The sequence below is a fragment of the Melozone crissalis genome, unplaced genomic scaffold (assembly GCF_028551555.1).
Source record: "Melozone crissalis strain CALT ecotype California unplaced genomic scaffold, PUWL_Pcris_2 ptg000017l_1, whole genome shotgun sequence".
NCBI lineage: Eukaryota > Metazoa > Chordata > Aves > Passeriformes > Passerellidae > Melozone > Melozone crissalis.
The window spans coordinates 7294295-7316760 of record NW_026535795.1 but is presented as its reverse complement, the minus strand read 5'-3'; the positions used below and the strand labels follow the sequence as shown (position 1 = coordinate 7316760).

General features: G+C 61.3%; 2 protein-coding genes across 2 annotated transcripts; both read right to left on the bottom strand.

Annotated features, from left to right (window-relative positions):
• Positions 1 to 1729: 1729 nt before the first annotated feature.
• On the bottom strand, positions 1730 to 2530 carry ID1 (inhibitor of DNA binding 1). The gene is made up of 2 exons (XM_054274733.1): positions 2209 to 2530; positions 1730 to 2021 (listed from the first exon to the last, which is right to left on the bottom strand). The coding sequence occupies exons 1-2, from the start codon at positions 2527 to 2529 to the stop codon at positions 1980 to 1982; spliced, it is 363 nt and encodes a 120-aa protein (XP_054130708.1). The 5' UTR covers position 2530; the 3' UTR covers positions 1730 to 1979.
• A 5481-nt stretch (positions 2531 to 8011) lies between these two features.
• HM13 (histocompatibility minor 13) lies at positions 8012 to 20835 on the bottom strand. Its single transcript, XM_054274725.1, has 13 exons — positions 20656 to 20835; positions 19242 to 19340; positions 17945 to 18027; positions 16801 to 16889; positions 15984 to 16069; positions 15746 to 15871; positions 13871 to 13928; positions 13251 to 13334; positions 12769 to 12805; positions 11705 to 11807; positions 10843 to 10928; positions 8735 to 8922; positions 8012 to 8099 (listed from the first exon to the last, which is right to left on the bottom strand). Exons 1-12 carry the CDS (start codon positions 20833 to 20835, stop codon positions 8772 to 8774), a joined length of 1182 nt encoding a protein of 393 aa, XP_054130700.1. The 3' UTR covers positions 8012 to 8099; positions 8735 to 8771.
• Between the last annotated feature and the right edge of the window lie 1631 nt (positions 20836 to 22466).

The following is a 22466-nucleotide window of genomic DNA, read 5'->3' as shown; positions in this document are numbered from 1 at the left end:
CGGGGGTGCCCAGGTACCGGGGGTGCCACCAGCGTCCCCCGAGGAGGGGATGGATGGCGGGCAGGGCTGCATGGCCAGGGCTCGGTCGTGGGGCACACAGGGCTCGGACAGGGGTCAGGCAGAGACCTGGGGACACACACGGACACACACGGAGCCCCTCTCCCCACCGCTCCAGCGGGAGCTTCCACATCAGCGGCAATGAACAGGCAAGGACGGCACCCACGAACACGGCACGGGAACAGCCCCAGCGCCTCCCGCGCCGCCCCCGGCCCGAGCAGAGCCCCCAGCCCCGGTTCTCCCGTCCCGGGACCTTCCAGGCTGCTCCAGGCGGGCGGTCCGAGCCGTGCAGTGCGAGCGGGCACCGGGAGAGGGACCCACCGGCCCGTCCCGCCGCGCTCGGCGCTGGGAGGAGGGCGGGCGGCGGAGGAGACACCGGGGGGACGATGAGGAGGAGCCGGGGGGTGATGGAGGGGACCCATCCAAGGATGGACAAGCTCATCCACAGAGACCCAGAGCCCCCGGCTCCCCTGCGTGTCCCCTGCTGCTTTGTCACAGGCAGACAGGAGTGGACAGCGAGGCAGTGTCTGGATAGCCAAAGTCACCTGTGCCCTGCACAGGCCCTGCCAGGGGCTCTGCTGGGCTGGGAAAGCACGAGTGGACACGCGTGGACACACAGCTGTGAGCACACAGACACCACAGAGGTGTGCACAGCCTCACACATGCACACGGCTGCGCCCGGGGCTGCTCAGCCCCTTCCAGCCCCAAATCCCCTGGCTGCAGACCCTGGAGAGGGGGAGAGCCTAAAGGGTCCCACCGGAGGAACAGGAGCCCCTCCAGGCACCCCAAGTGTCACCCGGCCCCATAGGGAGGTCTGCACAGACCCGGGACAGGAGGCTGTGAGATCCCCGGGGTGTTTGTGAGTCACAGGGAAGCTCAGGTCAGGGCAGCTGCCCGGGGCACCCCCAGCCCTCGGGGTTGCACAAGCCCTGATGCAATTTCCTTGTCCCGAGCGAGCGTTGTGTGTCCCCACAGGCAGGGGTTGCACCAGGAAGAGCAGGAACCACGGGGCGAGGCCACAGAGAGAAGCACCCCAGGATTCGTATCTGCTCTCCCCTGTGAAGGGAACAATCCCTGCATCATCAGCCCTGCAATCCCCCAGTCCTGACACAGCAACAATCGTGGGAGCCCTGGAAAGGCCGGTGGGTGCAGGTGGCCCAGCTGGGAAGGGGAGGGAAGGGAATTCCAGGCTGTGAACACACCACTGTGCAGGCAGATGGGGAAACTACACTCCCATGGGGGCACAGAACCCCACAGCTGGCTCACAGCACTGTCCCCTCTGTGTCATCATCCCATTAGGTGCCCGATCACGGGAAGATGCATCCCAGGGCTGCTGCATTATCCCACCACAGAATACAGGGTGCCAACCTCTTTCCTCCTGTGTCTGACCCTCAACATCCCACTGAGCCCAGGGAGTGAAACCCCTCAAGAATCACTGGGAGAGGCTCTGTGTGGGCAGTGCTGGGACACAGGGAATTGGGACCAGCCTGTGGGAAACCCCTTCCCCAGCACCACCACAGGATCCCAGACCCTGTACCCCCAACAAACCCACCCAGCCCACAGTGCTCTGCACAAGTTGCCCCCAGTTAAATTTGGCACAAATCCCGGGAGCAAAACACGCCCAAAACCCTGGGGAGGGGGCAGGAAGAAAACGCACGTGTGGTCATCAGGGCTTGTTTAATAACAAAACTCCAGCTATTGTAGAACAATATTCTCCAGCATCATTGTAATATACAATACGGGGAATGCTCTCAGCAATCTGAGAAGGAAGGATCCGGCCCACAGCACCCCCTGCCCAGGCTGCGGGGTGGGGAGCCAGGGATGCGGGTGAGCCGCGGTGCTCGGGGACGGGGTCCCGGGGACGATGTCCGTGGTGGGACCGGGATCCCAGGAACGATGTCCGTGGAAGGTCCAGAGCGGTCTCAGCGGCAGAGGATCCGATCGGCAGCGGGAATGCACGGAGCCTGCGGAAAGGGACACGAAGCGGGCGGTCAGTACTTGCCAGAGGGTGCCGGAGAAGGAACAGGGACAGCAGGAAGGGACATCCTCGGGAAGGAGAGGGCGCGGATCGGGGGAAGGAGCGTCCAAGGAACGCCGGTGCTGCCCGTGAGGAGCGAGGCTCTGAGCCGGTGCCGCGGGGTCCGCACTCACCTCGGGGGAGTCCCCAGCAGCGGCGGGGCGGGGGGGGCCGCACTGCAGCTCCAGCTGCAGGTCCCAGATGTAGTCGATAACGTGCTGCAGCAGCTCCACCTTGGAGACCCGCCGGTGCCGCGGCAGCGTCGGCACCAGCGCCCGTAGCCGCGAGTAGCAGCCCTTCATATCGTACAGCAGCGCGGCGGCCGCCTGCTCCGCCGCCACCGGCGACACCCCCGGGACCGGCCCGCACCGAGCGGCCTCCCCGGGCCGCACGGCCTTCAGCGGGCCACCGGCGCCCGCGGGCAGCGGCGAAGAAGCGACAGCGGCGACCTTCATGACGAGATGCGGCGAGCGCGGCGAGCAGGATGGGGACGCGGCGGGCGGACAAGGAGCCCGCGCCCCGCCGCGCACTTATAGAGCACAGCCGGTGGGTGGGCGGGGCCGCGGGGAGCCCTCGGCCAATGGCAGCGCGGAAAAGACGGACACAGCCCCGCCCACTCCATTCATGCGCCCCAAAGGGCAGCGTCTTAAAAGGGCAATGGCGAAGGGAGCGCCGTGACGGGCTCGGGCTGCGGGGCAGGGACGCCGGCGGTGCGGAGGCCACAGCGGTGCGAGCGCCCACTGTGCCCGTAGTTAGCGCGGGTGCTCGCCCCGCGGGCTCTCGGTGTCGGGCTCCCCGCTCGCCCCGTGTCCCCTCCCGGCCCCCGGTGCCCCTGCGGGCTCGGCCCCCCCGCGCTCCCCGCGGCCCCCCCGCCCCGCGGCGGATCAGACCGTGAGACGCCAGGCTCGTGACGTCACCCATTCATAAAACGCCGCGCGCTGTCAGCGCGGCGCCGGGCGGGCGGTGCCCATGGCGACGGGGGCGGGGCGGGGACACACACCTGCAGCCCCTACGGGGGGCACCGGGACCCCCACGGAGACAGCGCCACCCCCACCGGGACACCGGCACCCCACGGAGACACTGGCAGGCTCTCGTCCATACGGGCACCGGAACCTTACAGGAATCACAGGGACCCCCGGGGGACATCTGCACCCTCACGGGGACACCGGGGCCCCACGGTGGCACAGGCACACGGGCATCCCCACAGGGGACAGCTCCGCGCCCCCCGGCCCAAGTTCGGAGTTCCCCGTTCCCCCTCTCTCCCGGGGTTCAAACCTCCGCGGAGCTGCTCGGTGGCGGCTCCTGGGGCGGGGGGCGCCAGGTCCGGGACCACCCGAGGGGCGGGCAGAGGGTCGAGCGCTGGGTGCGTGGGGCAGCGCGGAGAGTGGGCTGCGAGCACGGTTCTGCCGCAGGAGAAACCCGTGGAGGTCCCGCCAGAGTGCGAGGCAGCCGGTCCTTGCCCCGAAGGGTTTCTGGTCCGGGCTGTAATTAGCGTTCCTGCTAATTACCCCGCACCTGCGGGAAGGGCAGGCAGCGCTCGGGGAGGGCCCCCGAGCGAGACCCCGGCACACCCCGAGCAGCACGGAATGGTGTGGGAAGGGAGGGAGGCAGGGAAAGCCGAGCCTCAGACACTCCCGGGTGTGTGCACACACCGACACGCAGGGTGGGTGTGCGTGTGCACACAAAGGTGTGGACACACACGTGCTTGCACACACAGATGTGTGTGGGACATACCCAAATATGTGCACAGGAGCGTTCACACACATACACAACCCTGTGGAGACCAAACACAGCCACAAGTACCCACACACGACAGAGGCACACACGGATGGACGCACATACAGGTACACACACACACGTGTACACACATGCACACTCATGCACACATACACCCTGCCTTGCACACCAATGTGTGCCCGAGTGCCAGCACAGCTCTCCCAGCCCTTTATGGGGTTGGGCTGGGGAGGCCAGACCCTGCCGCACATCCCCAGGCATTCAGGGAGCTGAAGGCCTCCCCTCTTCTTCCTCTTCTGGGGAGGGCAGCAATCCTAGAGAGCATACATGAACTCAGCCCTGCCAGCCTGGCTGGGGGGAGCTGGATCCCCCTGTCCCTCCCTCTGTCCCTCCTCCCTGTGTCCCCAGCCTGGTGCGGTGGCGGTTCCCAGGGTGGGCACGGCGCTGGGGTCGCCCCCTCCATTCAGGGCTCGGCGGAGGGCCCGGTGCTGCCCGGTTCCCACCGCGGCTCTCAAAGCTGCTAATTAGCCCCCATCTGGCGGCAGTGGCCGGGCCGCGGCGGGAGGCCGGGGACATTGTGCACAGGAATGTCTTTCAGGGCCGCCGGCCGGCCGCCGCCACCGCCAGCTGCGCCGCCAACAATGCCAGGACGAGCCGGACCCCGCGCCCCTGCCACCGGCCACCCCTAGCGGCGCGGGGACAAGGACGGGGACACATTTCGTGGCCGTGGTGGGTGTCATGGCACACAGGGCACAGCCAGCCTGGCACAGCCATCCCAGCTGCTCCAGCCCATTGGATGCCCCAAGAGCGGGACACTCTCACCCCGTCCCTGTGCATGTTGGGGTGCTGGGGACGGGGTGCGGGGCTCGGGGCTGCCAGCGTGGCATCGGGACGCTGCCTTGGCCACAGCTGGCCGCGGGGTCCCGGCCTGGCACGGCGAGCCGGCCGGCGCAGCAGTGTTGTCCGGCAGAACACAGAGCTTCATTTCCATCTCAATTCTGGGAACGGGGCTCGCGGCGCGGTAACAGCAGCCTCGGCCATATGGTGCTGGCGGGGCTCAGCCCGGCCGGGGGGGCAGCCGGGGGGCGGCTGCTTTGCGCTGAGCAGGGGTTGCCCGGCAGCCGAGCACATCAAAGCCCCCGGCCGCCCCCGCCCCGCCGGGACCACACAGGGCACGGCCGGCCAGGCCGCCGAGGGGCCGAGGGGCTGCCTGTGCTGCTGCGAGGGAGAATGGGGGACAGGCGGCACCCCAGAAGCGGCAGCACCCAGCCCCGCACTCCGGCACGCAGGGCTGGAAGGCAGCACGGACACCGCAGGTCAGGCTGGGCCCCCACCAGTGACCAGGGCTCCCAAACTGGCTGGGTTGGGCTCCATCCAGATCCCCTCTCCCGGTGCCATCCGCAGGTCACCCCTGAGGCTACACAGAGCTTCCACCCCCCCATGTCCGCACGACACTGCTGAGCCAGGGTTGCAGATGTGCCGGGGCCGCCGGCACAGCTGGAGCGGGGCCGAGGCCTGAGAAAGCCCCTGCGCATTCCCCTCCCGCCTTCTCCCTTCCCGTTCCCAGCTTCCATCCGCTGCAGCCCAGACCAGCTGGAGCCAGGCAGCCCTTCCTGGGATTTATTCCAGCTTCCTGCCCCTCCTCGCCGGCCGACCGGGACTGGGGCTGCCTTGGGCGGCTTCCTCTCCCTGCTCGCAGCCGCCGGCCGGGCGCCACTGTCAGTAGCCATCATCACACAGGACCCCAGCTCCCACCACCAGCACCCACCACTCCATGGGACCCCAGAGCTCACCTCCAGCACCCACCACTCCATGGGACCCCAGCTCCCACCACCAGCACCCACCACTCCATGGGACCCCAGAGCTCACCTCCAGCACCCACCACTCCATGGGACCCCAGAGCTCACCTCCAGCACCCACCACTCCATGGGACCCCAGCTCCCACCACCAGCATCCACCATCATAGCAAAGCACCACCCACCCTGCATGGTAGAGCATGAGGTACAACTGCAGCACTCACCACCCATCATCACTCAGCTGAAACCCTGCTGAGGTGGGGAGGCTCCACAGTGCTCTAAAGATGAGCAGCCCTGGTGTGCCCCCTCACACCAGGCACCAGCACTCCCAAAACATGAAACCACCCTCCCCTTGCCTGGTGTTTGCACCCTGTGCACCTCCAGCTCAGCTCATCCCACCCCACTGCAATTCCTGGTGGGAGCTTGGCACAAGGGGTGTGAGCCCATGAGCTCCCCTGGCCAAGGGGCATCTACACCCCTGCCATGACGTGCCATGGGTGAGTGGGTGGGTGAGGATCATCCCAAACCCCACATGTGCTGGCAGCAGAACAGGCAGCTCTGGCCCCTGCCCGAGCTGGGCGCAGTTGAGTGGACGGAGGTTTCCTGCTGGAGTCGGCACATCCCCGTTTCCGCAGCCCCCACCGGGCCGGAGGGACCCTGCCGAGAGGGGACCCGGCCCAGCAGCGGCGCAGACACAGCGGAGCCGAGCGGCCTCAGCCCTGCCGGACCGGAGGTGCCACAGGCCCAGGTGCAGCGGGTGAGGGAGCCCAGGAGCGCCGAGTGCCGGCTCCAGCGGCGGCTCCTTGCAGGGCCCAGCACATTTCCTTCCTCCCGGCCGGCCCCGGCTTATCGGCCAGGCAGGGTGAGGGGTGACCCCGCTCTCCCCTTCCCAGGCCTTCCGCTCCCTGCAGCCCTGGGAAAGCTCCTGGCCATGCTTCCACCACACCTACAGCAGGCAGGAGCTGCTGGGAGCTCTGCAGGGCAGGAGGGTGATGGTGGCACCGGGGGTACCCTGTGCACCCCCCAGGCTGCTCCTGCCCTCTTGGGGCCTCTGGAGGCTGAAAGGGGATGCAGCTCCTACCACCCAAAGCCAGGGAGGACGCAGTGCCAGCCTCACACCAAGGGACACACCAGGCTGGGGAGTGGGGTCCTGACTCAGGGTAGGGTCCTGCACCCCACGGCAGGGCCCAAGTCCTTCTCCATGAACACTGGAGGCTGGTGAAATCACATCTGGAGTCTAGACTCAGTGACTCGGTGGGCTGGGCCTGGCGGCCGCGCTGTACCCAGACCCTGCTGCACACTGTTTGCTTAGCTGGAGGTATTTAATTGGAATTAAAGTGGCCCCTCTTGTTTTTGCGGACAGGGCTGTTGGAAAAGGAGCTGTAAGTCATAGAAAACATCTGCAGGAGCCTGCGAAGGGTCATTAGATGGCAGAACGCGAGGCGCCACTTTTAGTGCTCGCAGCCGGCGCAGGGAATAATGGTTCAATACGGCTTTTGTGGAGGAGCTGCCAAGCCAGCAAACACTTTCTATTTATTCTGGCAGTGGGCATGGCTGAAGGGATGCAGGATCCTCCACATGTGGGCCTCCAGGAGGGGCAGGGAGGACACTGCCAGTGCTGCAGGACACAGGGCAGCTGTTCCCAGTGGAAGCTGCGGTGGATGCTGGAGCTGCCCCTGCCTGCAGCCCCTCCAGTCCCCACGCCTGCACCAGCATTCTCTGCCCATCCCAGCCCTGAAGGGTGCAGGATTGTGCCTGGCTCCCTGCAAGGAAGGGGGACAATCCATACTGTCCTCACCCTGCTCCAGGGCTGGGTTTGAGGTTACCCACTCCTAGCCCTCCCATTCCTGCTCCTCCAGGCTATGGGGCGTTAGCCTCAACTCACTGAGCACCCCAGCAGCTGAGGGAGAGCACATTCCCATCCTGTGGGGCTCCTGCATCCCAATCCCTGATGAGCCACCCTTCTCTGGGGCCAGATCCCAGCTCAAACCCACACAGGGCTCAGTGGCTCTGGCCCTAAATCTGGGTATTGCAGAGCAGGGGCCAGGCTGGGGGAAGGCCCAGTGCCAGAGAAGTGGGAGGGGGAAGGGGACGGTCACTTGGTCACTTGGAAACAGCCAGACAATAGCCACCAGCTCCAGTGGGAGAAGGCGGGTGAGCTGATGCCAATCCCAGTGCTGGCTGAGCAGGGGCACGGCCACACCAGCACTCCTTCCTTCAATATGGTTTAATATGAGAGAAAGCAAATGCACAATACAAAATTTAAAAACCGGCATACATCGATACCCCACCTGGGTGGCTGCTCCGACACACACAACACGATGCTCTTGCACAATTGTTTCGTCGTCTGTCACTTGCAAAGGGTCTTGAAGGGCCCCAGCCCAGCAGCACCGGGCACGGCCCACGGGCAAGGTCACTTCTCCTTCTTGGAGGCTTCTGTTGGCTCTTCTTTGGAAGCCCCTGCTGCCTCCTTGGGGGTTGAGCTCTCCTCGTAGCTGGGGACAAGAGGGACATGAGTGGGGCCAGCTCTTCCCTGAGGACAGAGCCCTGTGCCACATGGGGACAGCCCAGCCTGTGGCCTCAGCTTCTTCCCTGCTGCTGTTGAGGACAAGGTGGGCTCCAGCCATCAGCACCCAGCACAGGAAGCCCCATGGGGCAGAGCCCAGGCAGGGAGATGAGGGATGCATCCCCCCCAGACACCTCCAAGGGTAGGGTGGACCCAGCCAGGGGCCAGCTCTGTGCCCAGGGATCTGTCCTTGCTCCCAAGAGCACTACTGGATATCCTGGATAGCACATGCTTTCCTTGGCTGAGCACTGGTGCCAGCGGGGCCGGTTAACAGGGGAGCTGCAGCGAGACCAACAGCAGCGTTCCCTCCCAGGGTCTCACTCCTGTGGCTGCAAACCCCCTCCAGCAGTGGCCCCAGGGCTCTGGCTAAGGAAATGGGAATGCTGCTCCAAGCAGAAAGGACCAAGTCTGGGATGTCAAATCTTTTTGCCCTTCCCAGTGTTCTCTCTCAGAATGGGAGAGACGCCGGCCCACAGCAGCGCAGCAACTGCTCCAGCCTCTGCCCACAGAGAGAGCTGGGAATAGGGAGAGCTTGGGCCAGGGAGAGCCAGAGCCTGTCCCTACCTGGCCAGAGCGACAGACAAGGGCCCTGGTGGCAGTGCTACATGGCACTGGGGCTCTGCTGCCGGCGTCGGCGGGGACAGGACAGTTTCTGCTGCATGGAATCAGCCAGGCTGGCCGGCGAGCCAGACACCGTGGGGAAGTGGGTAAGTCTTGGTGTGTGAGGCAAGATTTCAGCAGAGGATTCATAGCTGCAGGAGAGAGAGGAAGCAGGAAGGGAAAGACAAGGACAGAAAGGGGGTGGGGGGAGAGAGAGAAAAAGCAGAAGAGTTTTGGAGTGAGAGCGCCGAGAATGCACCGCCCTGTGCAGGAAGCCTGGCATCACCCTTCACCTGCTGGCACCCCTGGCCTCTCCTTGCCTGCAGACTCCAGGACAGGGCTGGAGCATGGAAAAGTGAGCACTGAAACTCGGGGATAAGACAGCTCCCACTGGCATGAGCAGAGCCAGGCAGCCAGAACCTAGGGAGAGCAAGCCTGGGCAGTGGGGAGGTGGCAGAGGAGCAGCCCAGGGGCTGGGCAGGTGACAGAGAGATGCAGCAGACCCCATCCTGCCGCTCGAGGACAGCGTGCCCACAGCAGATGTGGGGAGCAGGATGGGTTCCCACTGCTGAGGGAGCTTCCTGCCCAGCCTAGGGAGGTTTGGCAAGGCTGAGAGCCGTGGAACTGATCCCAATGTCACCGACCTCTGCTCCACCAGCACCCCTTCCCTGGGCCTGCAGCACAGATCTGCTCACTCCCACCCTGCCTGCAGACCCTCACTGCTGTGAGACACCATGTGCAGGCAGAGGCCACAGGAATTGACAGCTCCAGGGAGGATCAGGGCACACCAAAGCACCACAGCAGAGCGACCTACACCTGGTGAGATTCCTGCGGTGGGAGCCACTGCCCTCCAGGCATTGGTCCCTCCATATCCCACTTCCTCTGCCTGCAACTGGAGCCACTTCAAGGGAGGTCCGGCCCCCTGGGGCCATCAAGTTTGCAACCCTCCAGCATCCTGCTCTTGCCCTGGCAACACTTTGCTGCTGGAGCAGCTTGTGCTACTGCTCTGGGAGGGCACTGGCCCCTGGCTGCCAGGCTCCATGCACTCCTTGCTGCCCAGTGGGCCCAGCCTCACAGCTCATCTCTCCCCAGTTTCCTGGCAGGAGCTGCTGCTGCTGTCAGCTGGTGAGTCACACAGCACTGGGGAAAGCGGCTGCAGGATCCCAGGTGCACAGGAAGGACGATCCCAGGACACTCAGTGCCTGCAGCAGCGATTGTCAGAAGCAAACATCAAAGGAGGGGCAGGTGCGGCAGGGCTGGGGCCGGCCCAGCTGAGAGCCGCTGGGAACATGCATACCTGCATCTCCCAGGGGAGGGGAGGGGAGGGAGGAGGGAGGACAGCTGGCCTCCAGTTTCCCTCTGAGGAGGCTGGGAGCTCAGGAATGCTCCCCAGGCTGGGGCACTGGGGAGGCTGGAGGGTACACTGCCCTGCTTTAGGATGTTCCCTTCCCTCCTCTGCATCAACCATCATTACTGTGCTGAGCCACCACCAAGTCTCGAGCATGACAAAGAAACAGCTCTCAGGCACAAGGCCAGAGCTGCCCACTGACAGCCTGGACAGGCTCCAAGAACAGCTGAGCACAACAGCCCAGTCCCCCCTCCTCTGTACCCACAGTCTCTGGGGCAGGGAGAATACTACAAACCAGGAGACTGTGCCCAGTTGGGGAGGTTGGGATGTGCTCCAACCGGCCTTGGCTGCTCTCACAGCCTGCTCTGGCTCCATAACTCCCCACCCACAGGCCCTGGGACACAATGACCAAGTATCTCCACACCAGGTGTGCAGTCCCACCCTCTCCTGCCTGCCAGCTCATGGGAAGAGTCTGTCACTGGGGCGTAAGGCAGTCCCAGGTGCTGCCTGCTGGTAGCAGAGCACAGCTCCTGGGAGGGGCTGCAGCCAGGCCCGGCGTGTCCCAACACAGCTCAGCTCCCTCCACCCACGCGCGAGCCGGGGCACACCCAGAGCGTGCCCACATGAACCCGTCCCTCCAGCTGTGCCCGGCCGTGGGAACATCTGCACGCTTCACGGGCTCCAGCCCGCCGGCAAAACAGCTCCAGGGCCAGCTGAGGCTCACCTGAACATTTCAGTTACTTCTCCCTTTGCCAAGGCCACCAGAAGCGGGAATCCAATGCAGGCAGGGACCAGGTAGAGCAGCGCAGGCTGTGGGGAAGGAAAACAACTGTTAAACCAAACCACAATCACCCTGAGGGAGGAGTGCAAGGTGAGCTCATGGCCTTGTCCCCTCTGCACCCACAATCCTGCATCCCTTTGGCTACACAGGGAGTTAACACCCCAAAAAGCAGCTCCAAGAGCTAAATTAGAGCTGCAGCAGCATGAAGCTAGATTGGGTATTAGGAGGAAATTCTTTCCTGTGAGGGTGGTGAGATCCTGGCACAAGCTGCCCAGAGAAGCTGTGGACATTCAGTCCCTGGAAGTGTTCAAGGCCAGGCTGGAACAGGGCATGGAGCAGACTGGTCTAGTGGTTGGTGTCTCTGCCCATGGCAGGGGAGTTGAAACAAGATGGTCTCTGAGGTCCCTTCCCAAACCATTCTGGGATTCTGTGAAAATCCTCGCTGTGAGGTCCCAGTGGGCCATGAACACACTGAGCCCTCACTGTGCACACCACAGTGTATGGGCTCCCAGAGCCCCCTGCAGCACAGCCCTGGTGCTCAGGGCAGCTTTGCTAAAGAGCCAAAAAACACAGGGCCCCTGGCTGAGGGGCTGCTGTTGGAAACAAGGAGCCTTGCCCCAAGCAGGCTCTGCTCCAGCTGGGCACAGGAGCTTTAGGAAGGGAAAGGTACAGACAAGCACTGGAAAATCAAAGCCAAGAGAAGAAATAAATCTACTTTTTCCTGGCAGGATGCAGGAACTTTGTGGCCAAGCTGGCCTGACCCACTTGGATGTGCATCCACAGGAGGCAGCAGGGTGGAGCTCACCTGGGCATGCTTGAAGATGTGCATGATGAATATGGTGAGGCCCAGCCCAAAGATGTAGGCCACAAAGCTGGTGTAGAAATACGTGTGCGTGTTCTTCTTCAGGCTGTAGGGAAAGGGAAGAGCTCAATGACCTCTGGTCTGGAATGCCAGTGGCAAAAATGCAATTGGCCTGGTGCTCTTGGGCATCTCCCACCACAATGGAGTGTGCAGAGCAATGCTCTGCCTGTGCAGCCCCTGGTAGTGTGGGAACAGTGTGGGACTGAAGGCAGTAACACCCAGTGAGAGGCTGGGGAAGGGAAGAAGGCAAGTGATTGTTACTGGATGGCAACTGGGAAGGGAGGAATTAGGGCTAGGACCCAGGGAGCAGGTCCCATTGTCTTGATGGAGCCTGTCCCTGGCCCTCAGCAGTTACTACTTAATCCCAGGGCAGGCTGCAGGAACTGGGATTCCCAGCAGGTGCAGGCAGGATGTGGGTGGTAACACCTGGAAGAGCTGGCACAGAGCAGAGGGTCTGTGCAAGAGCAGTGGGAGTGGGGCCACACCACCACGGTCACAGAGCACCCTGTTCCCCAGAGCCTTTCAGTGTGGGGCAACTGCTGCAGCCCAGCTGGAGGTGCAGCTTCCCTGTGTGGGAAGGAGCTGCTTCCTCCAGCATCAGTGGGACCTGGAGGCAGCCAGCACTGCCAGGCACCCATCTGCATCCACACGAGCATTCCCAGGTGCCAGCACCCCTGGCTCTTTCCCACACTGTCACTGCTTCCTGTCACTGCCCTGCACTCCTTGGTTCCAGGGAGCTGCTGAGGCTCTGGGGGGCTCCTGTGTGCTGCTGTCCTGATCCCCATCCCTATGCTTGAACTCAACCACTAACCCCAGTGCTCAGGACATACCCACAGAGCCAGCCCCTTCTTCCAAGAGCTTTTCCTTACACCCCTGATGTGTCTGCACACCCAGCTCCAGAAGGGAGCACACTCCTGGCTCCCCCTTCCCTTTTTTCCTCCACAAAAGCAGCTCAAATATGCTGCAAGATCCAACCTGCCAGAGACCCTTCCCTGCTGCCCGCTCACCTGATATCAAACCGCAGCAGCAAGGCAATGAAGATCCCTGCAGGGAGAAGGAAACAGTGAGGGGCTGCAAGTGGCACAGGAGGGGCAGTGAGGGATCAGAGGAGCTGGGAAGGGACAGCGAGGGGCTGGAGGGGCAGGGAAGGGACGGTGAGGGGCTGGAGGGGCAGGGAAGGGACGGCGAGGGGCTGGAGGGGCAGGGAAGGGACGGCGAGGGGCTGGAGGGGCAGGGAAGGGACGGCGAGGGGCTGGAGGGGCAGGGCGGGCTGAGGGAGGCAGGGCAGGAGCCGCGGCGCTCGGTGCCGTGCTCGGGGTGACAGTGCCCTCTCGTGGCACGCGGCACCGGGACAGCGCCCGGACCTGCGGGGACACTCCCGACACACCGGGACACCGCGCCCGGCCGAGGGCAGAGCCAGGCACTGCTCGGCTCCCCGCAGCCCCCTCAAAGGAGACCCCATCCCGTCCTCCCCCTCTCCTGTCCTCACCCGGAATGACAATGTCTCCCAGTCCCAGCATGGCGAAGTTGTCGGCATCCAGCCCCTTCTCCAGCAGGTCCTGAGGGAAAACCACTGCAGGAGCAGAGTGAGGCACAGTGAGGGGACTGTCCCCACTGAGCAGACCCCAGCCCCACCGGGCCTGGCACACAGGGACCAGAGCAGGGCAAGGGATCTGTCCCTGCCCTCAGCCCCTCCTTCCCTGTAGCTTTCCTTGTTCTTTCTGGGACAATTCCAGAACAAGAAACCAGGCACCAAACTATGGCATTCACCACAATAGCATCAGTTCAGCCCTTCCGCTGTTTTGGGGCTCTGTGGGGTTTTTTTTGTTTTTGTTTTTTTTTTTTTTAATTTGGTATGGACTGTTTCTATAAGCAGGTGGAATTGCACACTCCAAAGATACAGAGTGACCCAGACAGAGCAGGGCACTGCAAACCATCCCTTTACAGAGACCTGCCTTGGCTTGAGGCTGGCCAGAGACAGGGAAGAGGAGTCACCATCAGGAAATGCTCCTGCACACATCCCAGCCTGAACTATCCCCAGAGGTGGAGGGTGCATGGGGCAGGGCTTGCAGCAAAAAGGACCCCAGCACACAGGGAAGATCTACTCACGTTTTATTGGGGCCTCAAACGATTTGGCAACTGTCACCATCACGTTGGTGCCAAAGACCTGGAACAGAAGGAGACCAAGGTGACCACAGCTGCACAGGAACACACACACACAATGCTCAGCTACAGCCTCACCCCAGGGCCAGGAGTGGCAGAAAATAGCCAATGACCGGCCAAAATGTGGGTACAGGAGCCCTGCAAGCAAGCCCACTGTCTGGGGGAGGTGGCTGCTTCACAGCTGTCCTGCTCTCAGAGCAGCATGGGGACAGCACTCACATGGCAGAGCTGCTGCCCACCACCCAGCCCTGCACCTCCTCAGTTCAGCTTTAATCAGTCAGCTCCATGTAACAGCCAATTGGAGGGCAGGAGCTGCCAGCTGGGACAGGGGCAAGTGTCAGATGAGCTGCAGTTTGCTCTGAGGTCATTTACTTGCATGGCCCTGTCTGCTGTAAATACTGGCAGCATTTGGGGGTGGACTGTAAACACTGAGGGCAGCCACTCTGATCTCTGCACCTTGCCATCTCTAAGCCTCCAGTCCAGCAGGCACAAAAACAGGTGTTGGTTAGCACTGGGTGAGCAAAATCCTGGAGCTTTGGATTAAAGAGAAATCTTAAAGCATCAGATTAACTCCCATAAGGTGCAGCAAGTTCTGAGCACTGCCATGGAGTGACAGGACTCGACACTGGGATCAGGGAAAAGCGTCATGTGTACCCCCAAACTATGTGGGGGCAACAGCATCAACCCATTGAGATCTCCTTCCTCCTTGAAACCCTCCTGGGATCTCACTGTGACTGAATCCATGCCAAGATCCAAGTGACCAGCTCCTGCAGAGGGGCACAGTACCAGGGCCTCTACTTCAAGGCAGGCCTTCCCTGAGTCTCCAGCACTACTCTGATCCATGGAGAAGCCAAGGTGAGACATAGCCAGCAAGTGGAGAGCACAGGGGGGCACTCAGTGTCCCCAAACACTAAGCAGGGCCTGGGGCACCAGGTGTGCTAAGGCAGAAGGCTGAGCCTCTCCAGCTGAGAGCTGCACAGGAAGTGGCCCACAGGCTAAAAAACCACAGAGCCCAGACTGTTAACGAGCCTGGGAAACAGAGGCACCACCAGCCAAGGACAAAACAACCCACAGTAGCCAGGCATAAATATGGAGGGATTACACAGGCAGCTGCAGAGCTGCTGGACAGACCTCAGTGCATACAAGGCTCTCAGACATTTGGAAACATGGTGATTCAGAAGGTGGAGGCAGCAGGAAGGGCTGGGGAACACGGACATTACAAGGAGAAGCATTCTCTCATGCATGGGGCAGAGCACACGACTGCATTCCTGCCTTCCCCGCCCCCTTTCCTCTACAAAAGCAGCTCAAATGCACTGCAAGAAATAAGGAAAACCTCAAAATGAAGAAGTTAGGGTGCAGCACTGGCTGAGGAGAAGGGACTGGAGGCATTCCAGGGTCTGGTCCTCTGTGCAAGAGAACAGAAGGACACTAAGGAAACCAGCAGATGACAGAGCCAAGGCACAGCTCATACAGGCAGGCTCAGCGTGCCCCAGAGCAGCCTCCAGCCCACCCAACAGCTGTCAGGCCTTGGGGAGACCATAGCTGGGAATACAGGACCAGATATGACACACACTGAGTACCCCACAATAGTTCTGATGAGGTCCCTGCCAGCCCTGGGCTCTCTGAGTGAGAGAATAAAAGAAAACACACTTGATGAGCCACATTCTGCCACTGTGGATTCTGTCATCAGTGCCACACCCTCTGGGCTGAGAAACCAAAAATTCTGACTTCAAGTGTGTGTCCAGCCAGTGTGGTGCCTCCAGAAAGGCAGAATGCCAGGCACACACTTCCACCAGTGGCCTGCAGAATGCTCCTGCTTACCCAGAACACATCGTAGATGAAGAGGCCCCCAAGCAAGATGCAGCCAGTGCTGACGTTGTTCAGGTGCAGCAGCTCCACCCCGTTGAGGGAGAATGCCAGCCCAAAGAGATTGTTGGCAATCCAGTGCTGAGAAAGACAGGAAAAGGAGATCTGGGTCCTGCTGTACATGGAACCCCCACCCTGCATGGAAATGAGTCAGTGTCTGATCCAGCCCAGCCTCCAGCTGTGCCTCACTTACCTTCCTCAGCAGGTACCAGACCCCCACAACACTGCTCAAGGCCAGGCACACCAGATCCTTGGTGTCAAACTCATAATTCACTATTTCTGCAAGAAAACAGAGAAGTCAGACTTGGGGCAGGCTGGGAGCTCCCCTTCCCACACAGGGCTGAGGTGAGTGATTCCACAGCTGGGGAGCCCAGAGCTCAGTGCTCACATCCCAAACAAGGGGACTGTACCCATGGAACACACGTGCAAACTGCCTGGGAATGAGCAGGGGGCTCTGCAAAGCTCAGACCTTCTCCTTCAGCCAGACTCTGCACATGGACAGCATCCACGGTCCTGCTGTCAATAAGGAAATTGGATTCAGGCACTGCCTAAGGCAGGGAGAGACAAATCTTCTCCTTCTTCCTGTGCCAGTTAACTCCTGATGGTATCACCAGAAATACTCCCTTATCAGTAAAGCTACTACAGGGCAGGATACTGATCAAAGCATCTTCTGCCCAGATAAGGCAGCACAAACCAGCCAGGCCTACGCTTTCCAAGGGGCTTAAATAAAAGCTGTGCATTTAATGACAGCCACAGCTCCATCCCCACAACACTCTGGGAGGTGTTTCTGGGCTCTCCCTGCCAGGCAGAGGCATCACAGAGTGCCAGCCCAGCTGTGCAGGGACACGTGGGGCTCACAGTGGCTATGGAAGCCCAGTGGGGAGCAAGAGGCAAGCCTTTCAGAAGGTTCTTTCAATGGGCTGAGAGTAAAAGGAAAAAAAAAAAAAAAAAAGGAACAGTAAAGGCAGAAAACATTCAGGCTCCCCTGAAAGACAGGAAAGCCAACGTACCCTCCTTGCTCTCCCCGGAGCCCTGGGTGAAGAGGAGCTGGTACTGTTTGTTGGGGAAATTTGCAGGGAAGAATCTGTTCATCATGGGGCTGAAACGAGAGGTGTAGAGAAGGGCAGTTCGACAGAAACCCCACAAGCTGCCCAGCACCTCTGTGTTTAGGGGGCCCCACACCCCCTCCCAAGAGGGGAAACACCATCTGCTCCATCAGGGACTGCCAGGAGCCACAGCAACTCATCCTGCACAGAGATCTGATCTGGCAACACGTGACAGTCCCCCAAATACTCCAGGCAAGAAACAGAGCACTGCCCACAAGAAAGGAGGAGCCACCCCAGACCCCAGCAAATGCCCTATGCCCCCCAGCAACCCTCTGGGTACCCAGCAGTGGCTGTGCCACCACTGCCTGGCTCGGCTGCAGAGCCAGGAGCAGAGCAAAGCCCTTGCCCAGCACCAGTCTAGGGAAAGCATCTGGTCCCCAAGACCACAGAGCTCACGAAACAGGAAACCAGTTCAACTTTTTCAGTTACTGAAACAGTCTGAGCTTTCAACACCTCGTGCCACACATGGCCATGAGAGGCCAGGGACACTACCATGAGCTCCAGCTGCCTGGGTCACCCATCCCAGTAAGGGTGCTGCTGAGCTCTCCCCTCTGCAGGGCAGCAAGGACTGTGCCAAGAGGGGTTTAAGCTGGATATAAAGAAAAGGCTCTTCACCCAGAGGGTGGCTGGGCACTGTTACAGACTCCCCAGGGAAGTGGTCATGGCCCCGAGCCTGCCAGATTTCAAGAAGTGTTTGGAAAACATTCTCAGGAACATGGCGGGATTTTTGGAGTTGTCTTGTGGAGGTTCAGAAGTTGGACTCCATCCTTGTGGATCCCTTGCAACTCAGGATATTCTGATTCTGTGATTCTGAGCCAGAGAAGCTCCTCAGGGTGAGTTTCCCTTGTTCCAGTGCTGGTGTATGGGATGCTGGCTTCCCAGGACCCCCAGAGCTTTGGCTCCCACCACCAAGGGACAGCTCCCTAACACGTTGGGCAAATACCCCAAAGACCTGGCTCTGCTGTAGGGCAGTGGTGCTCTAAAACTCTCCCAATAAAATGAAGCTTTAGGCAGCCCTGCCCCAGTCACAACCATCCTTGTGCTGTACCTGATAGTGTGGGACAGGGCCAGGATCCCCAGCACAAAGAAATACATGGAAAGCAGAAGATTGATGTACTCTTGAGAGAATATCTGCAAGACAAAACCACAGAGGGGTTAGTAACCACAGCATCCTCCCATCCTCATGCTCCTGTTGGCAGCTGCTGTGTCAGTGCTCCAGGGAAATAAGAAGAATAGCTAGAATAACCCAAATTCCTGCATGCTGAAGGAGAATATGTTGGAAATAGCCATGTGCTCAAAGAACAAGCACAATGGGCCCGTGAGCTGTAGCGCATCTGTGAGCTGCTCAGGTCAAAAAATAACTCCAGTGCTGCAGAAAGGAGGCCAGAGCTTCCCCTGCAGAGCAGGGAGAGAGGCACTGCTCCCAGGGGCTGCCCAGGCCCAGGGGAGCAGCAGCATCCCCTGCCCTAATTAAACAGGGCATTACTAAAACTCCTGCCCTCCAAGTCACACACTCCTCTACTGAATCACACCCCTACAGACCAGTGTGGAGGGATCCTGGGGCCCTCTGTGCCCTCCTGGAAGGGGCATGCTGGAATAGGAGAGCACATGGCACACAGCTACTGACAGAGAAGGGACTGAACTGCACCTAAACCCTCTGCACCTTAACCCTCACCTCCTGGCCAGCCAGGAACACTCTGGCACCTTGCAGGGATCCCAGAACAGCGCAGCTTGGAAGCTGCCATGCCCACAGGACCACTCTGTGCTGCAGCTCCCCAGACCCCTCTGGGAGCTCAGCCATGTGCCAGACCCGCATGGGCAGCCCAAGGTGCTTGAGGCGAAGGCATCTTCTCCACACCACCAAAAGCACGAGCTGCTGAGAGCTCCCATCCATTTCTCAGGTCATCTGACTGCTCTGAACATCTAGAAGTCTTCACCGGATCACACAGGGGCTCCCCCAGGCCTGCAGCTGAGATGGCTCCAGGAGCACGGCATGGACACAACGCAGAGCCAGCAGCATCTGCCCCTCAGAGACCCTGGCACCCTCTGGCTCCAGCCTGTGCCCTGTCAGCTTGGCCCACGGAGGCAGGAAGAGCTCAGGGCTATTTGCTCCTCGGCAGCTCTCCAGAAACAACCTGTGCACAAACAGGCTCTGATTTCCCCCAAGCTGTGACAATTCAGGCAAGAACTGACGTCCTCGGCACGGTGACACCGAAGAGCTCGATCTGTGCAGCCTTACACACCTTCTGTCCCAACACTAAGGGCCAAAACCAGAGTCACCCCATTATGGGAGCTCCTGCCAGGCAGGAGGATGTCCTGCCCCAGCTCCAGTGCCCCTCACTCACTTTAAAGAAGAGGTAGAGCCCCAGCAGGGTGCAACTGGCCACAATGGGAAAGCGAGCAGCGTCTCGGCTGGTAATGGTCTCTGGCATCTCCGAGGAATTCTGGGGAGAGAAGGATAGAACAGGAATGGATCAGCCCCTGCCCTGGTTTCACACCTGAGCAGGGGGGAACAGACACAACACACCACAGTGATTTTGGGAGGGACAAAACACCCACTGGTCCCTGCTATATCCGGAGGTGAGGCTGTGTCAGAGGCAGAGCTTGAGCTGGAAAACACAAACCTTGAACTTGTCCTTCCCAGGGCAGCCAAATTTTACTGCTTTTCTCCTCTTGGAGAAGGAAAAAATCCTGTTCTGGCGTTGTTCTGTTCTCCCCTGCCCAGAGGGGAGCTGGGCTCCCTCACCGCTCACGCCCAGCCAGCCCCATCTGTGCCACCATCTGTGATCACCCCGTGCATGAGGCTCTCTCCAGCCACCTTCTCGTCCCTCACCTTGCTCTTGGGACACTTCTCGTGCTCAAAAGCCCCAGATTTATAAACCCCTTCCAAGACATCTTTGCACCACCTCAACCAGCCCCTTTTGAGCCATTTCCCATGGGAGACCTTCAGCTTTCAGAGGAGGCAGAGGGCTGCTGCTGCCTGTTTTCTGCCTGTTCCCTGCCCGCCCCAGGCCCAGCTGGCTGCTGCTCACAGATCTAATCTCACTCAGGCTGACACCTGCGGCCAGCACAGATCCAGGGCACCTCAAAAGCCCTCGTAAAGCTTATCCCAGGCACAGCAGTTGTCACTCTGTCCCCAAATTCCTGCTGCTCCCTGCAGAGTGAGGGATGAGAGTCCCCACCCTGAACCACGGCTGGGCTTTGCTCACAGCCCCCCACTGCCTGGGGAACCAGAAGCCCCCCAAGATCACCTGAAATCTCTGATATGAGGCTTAAGGGCACACAAGGAGATTTTAAAAATAGTAAAAGATCAGACTGTGTAAACCAGTCCTTCCTGCTGAGCTACAGCAGCCCAACTGTTGGCATAGAAGTCCCTGCTATGAAATGCAGAGAACGGCGAGAGGAATACCGGGACAGAACAGGGTGTACAGGCAGGAGGGCACCCCGGGACCAGCCCTAGTGCTGCGGGGCACAGCCACACAGGAGTCCCCCCGCACAGCCCCTCCTGAGGAGGGACAGGGGACGCTTGTGTTTTGCAGCACGTGAATTTATCGGGGCGCTGAGGAGTGGCTGGAGAAGCCCCGGGGGAAGCCAACTCTGTCCCCGGGGCTCCCTGCGCCTCCAGACCCAGGGCCGGAGCCGGGCACATGCAGCTGCCGGTCCGGGGCAGCTGAAGGGGGCAGTGACCGGAGCGCCCGGAGGGGACCCTTGGGGAGGGGCTCGGCCCACAGGCCCGGCTGCCCCGAGCCGCGGGGGTACCTTGCTCTTGGCGCAGCTGACGGAGCGCAGCGCCCCGAAGAAGATGGGCAGCAGCGCCATGAGGACGAGGCTGCCGTAGGCCAGCGCCATGCCCTCGGGGGTGGCGGGCGGGCGGGCGGGGGTCCCGGCCCCGGGCGCGGCCCCGGCGGCGCTGCCGTTGTGCGCCGCGGGCTCCTCCATGGCGGCGGCTCCCACCGCGGTCCGCACCGACACGTCCCCTTACCGAGCGGATGTGCGTCACGCGTAGCGGCGCTGAAGCCGGCCCCGCCCCGGTGTCCCGGTGCCCGGAGAAGGGCAGAGCTCCCCGGTGCCCGGAGAAGGGCAGAGCCCCGCGCCGCCGCCCCGGCTGGGCCCGGCCCTCGCTGGGTCACGGGCAGGGAACCAACGCCCGAAGAGGGAAAAGCTCCCGGTTTGCCGCAACCCCCCGGAGCATCAGCGGGGAGGCGGCAGCTCCCGGTGCCATCGCCCCGAGCGGGTCCTGCGCCGCCCGGGGTTTTCCTGCCCTTTACCCTTTTCCAAGGATCTGCACCTCTGTTCTTGAGGCTCCCCCTGACTGCTCCCAGCCCACCCGTGAGCAAACAGCCCTTCTGTAAAATTCCCTATAAATGGCAGCAAGTTCTCCCCACGCGCTGGACTGGGACCAGGCTCTGCTGGAAAATTGGCCGAAATTTTGTCTATTTTCCTCACAAATACTCTGAGGCATTGGCAGCTCGGCTGTGCCACCAAGCCTTCCCCTCCTCATCATCCTCGCCAGGATGAAAGTCTGCTGAGGGGCAAAAATTGGTGAAGATTTGAGCACAGTGAAATGATGCTGCCCCCCGTTTAGATCTGAGCCACGGGCAGGAGACGGGAGCACAGCAGGGATTAAAACACAAGCCTTTAAATTATTTTTTAAAAACGTCTTTTAAATTTCATATTTTAACTAAAAGAGATCTATTTCAGGAGCGGGGTGATTCATAGTTCCGTGTTTCAGATGGGAAAAGCCTCCTGGGAGCCCCTCTCTGCGGGCTTGGCCTCCTGCCCGGGATGCTGCCCTCTCCCTGCAGCTGCTGTTCCCAGAGCAGGCACGATGGGCAGCCCAAGGCAGTGTGCCCACACACCCCCCTGCATCCCAGCCTGGCACAGCACAGCTTTCTGCCCCTTTCTGAATCCCAGCCTGGCTTGGGAATCCTCACAAAGGGCAGCGTTGCTGAGCAGAGTGCGATGGGGGAGTCAGGGGCTGCTGTCCCACGGTGGCCACCAGGGAGCCTTGGGATGGCAGGAGACTGCGCTGGGGCTGGTGGGCACCCAGGGATAGACGGCATTGGCAGCGATGGCCACCCAGGGATAGATAGCACACAGGGGCCACCCAGAGGCTGATGGCACTGGGACAGCCCCGGAGCGCTCGCTGCAGCAGCTGGTACCGCCGAGACTGGCACCACCTTCCCCAGGAGCGGGCCCAGCACAGGCAGCCCCGGGCCCCCTGCCAGCACCTCCTCCCTCCTCCTCCTCCCACCCTCTCTCCTTTCCCAGCGCTCACCGTGGCCCCCCTTGGCCTCTCCTCCCACTCCTCCCATCCTCCAGCACGGCCGCATTTTTCTGGGTTTGAGCTCATTCTTTCCACTCCCCTCTCCGCCGGCTGCCAACTTTCCATGCCGTGGCCCCGCTCCCCCGCCTCCCGCCACAGGGAAACACCGGCTGCAGCTGCGGGAAGAAGCACAGCTGCCAGGAGCCCCGTCCCCGGGGTGCAGCCCCCAGCCCCGACGCTGTGTGAACCTCGGCATCGCCTCCAGCAGCGCCAGGAACCGGGAGCTCCAGGGCAGAGCAGCAGG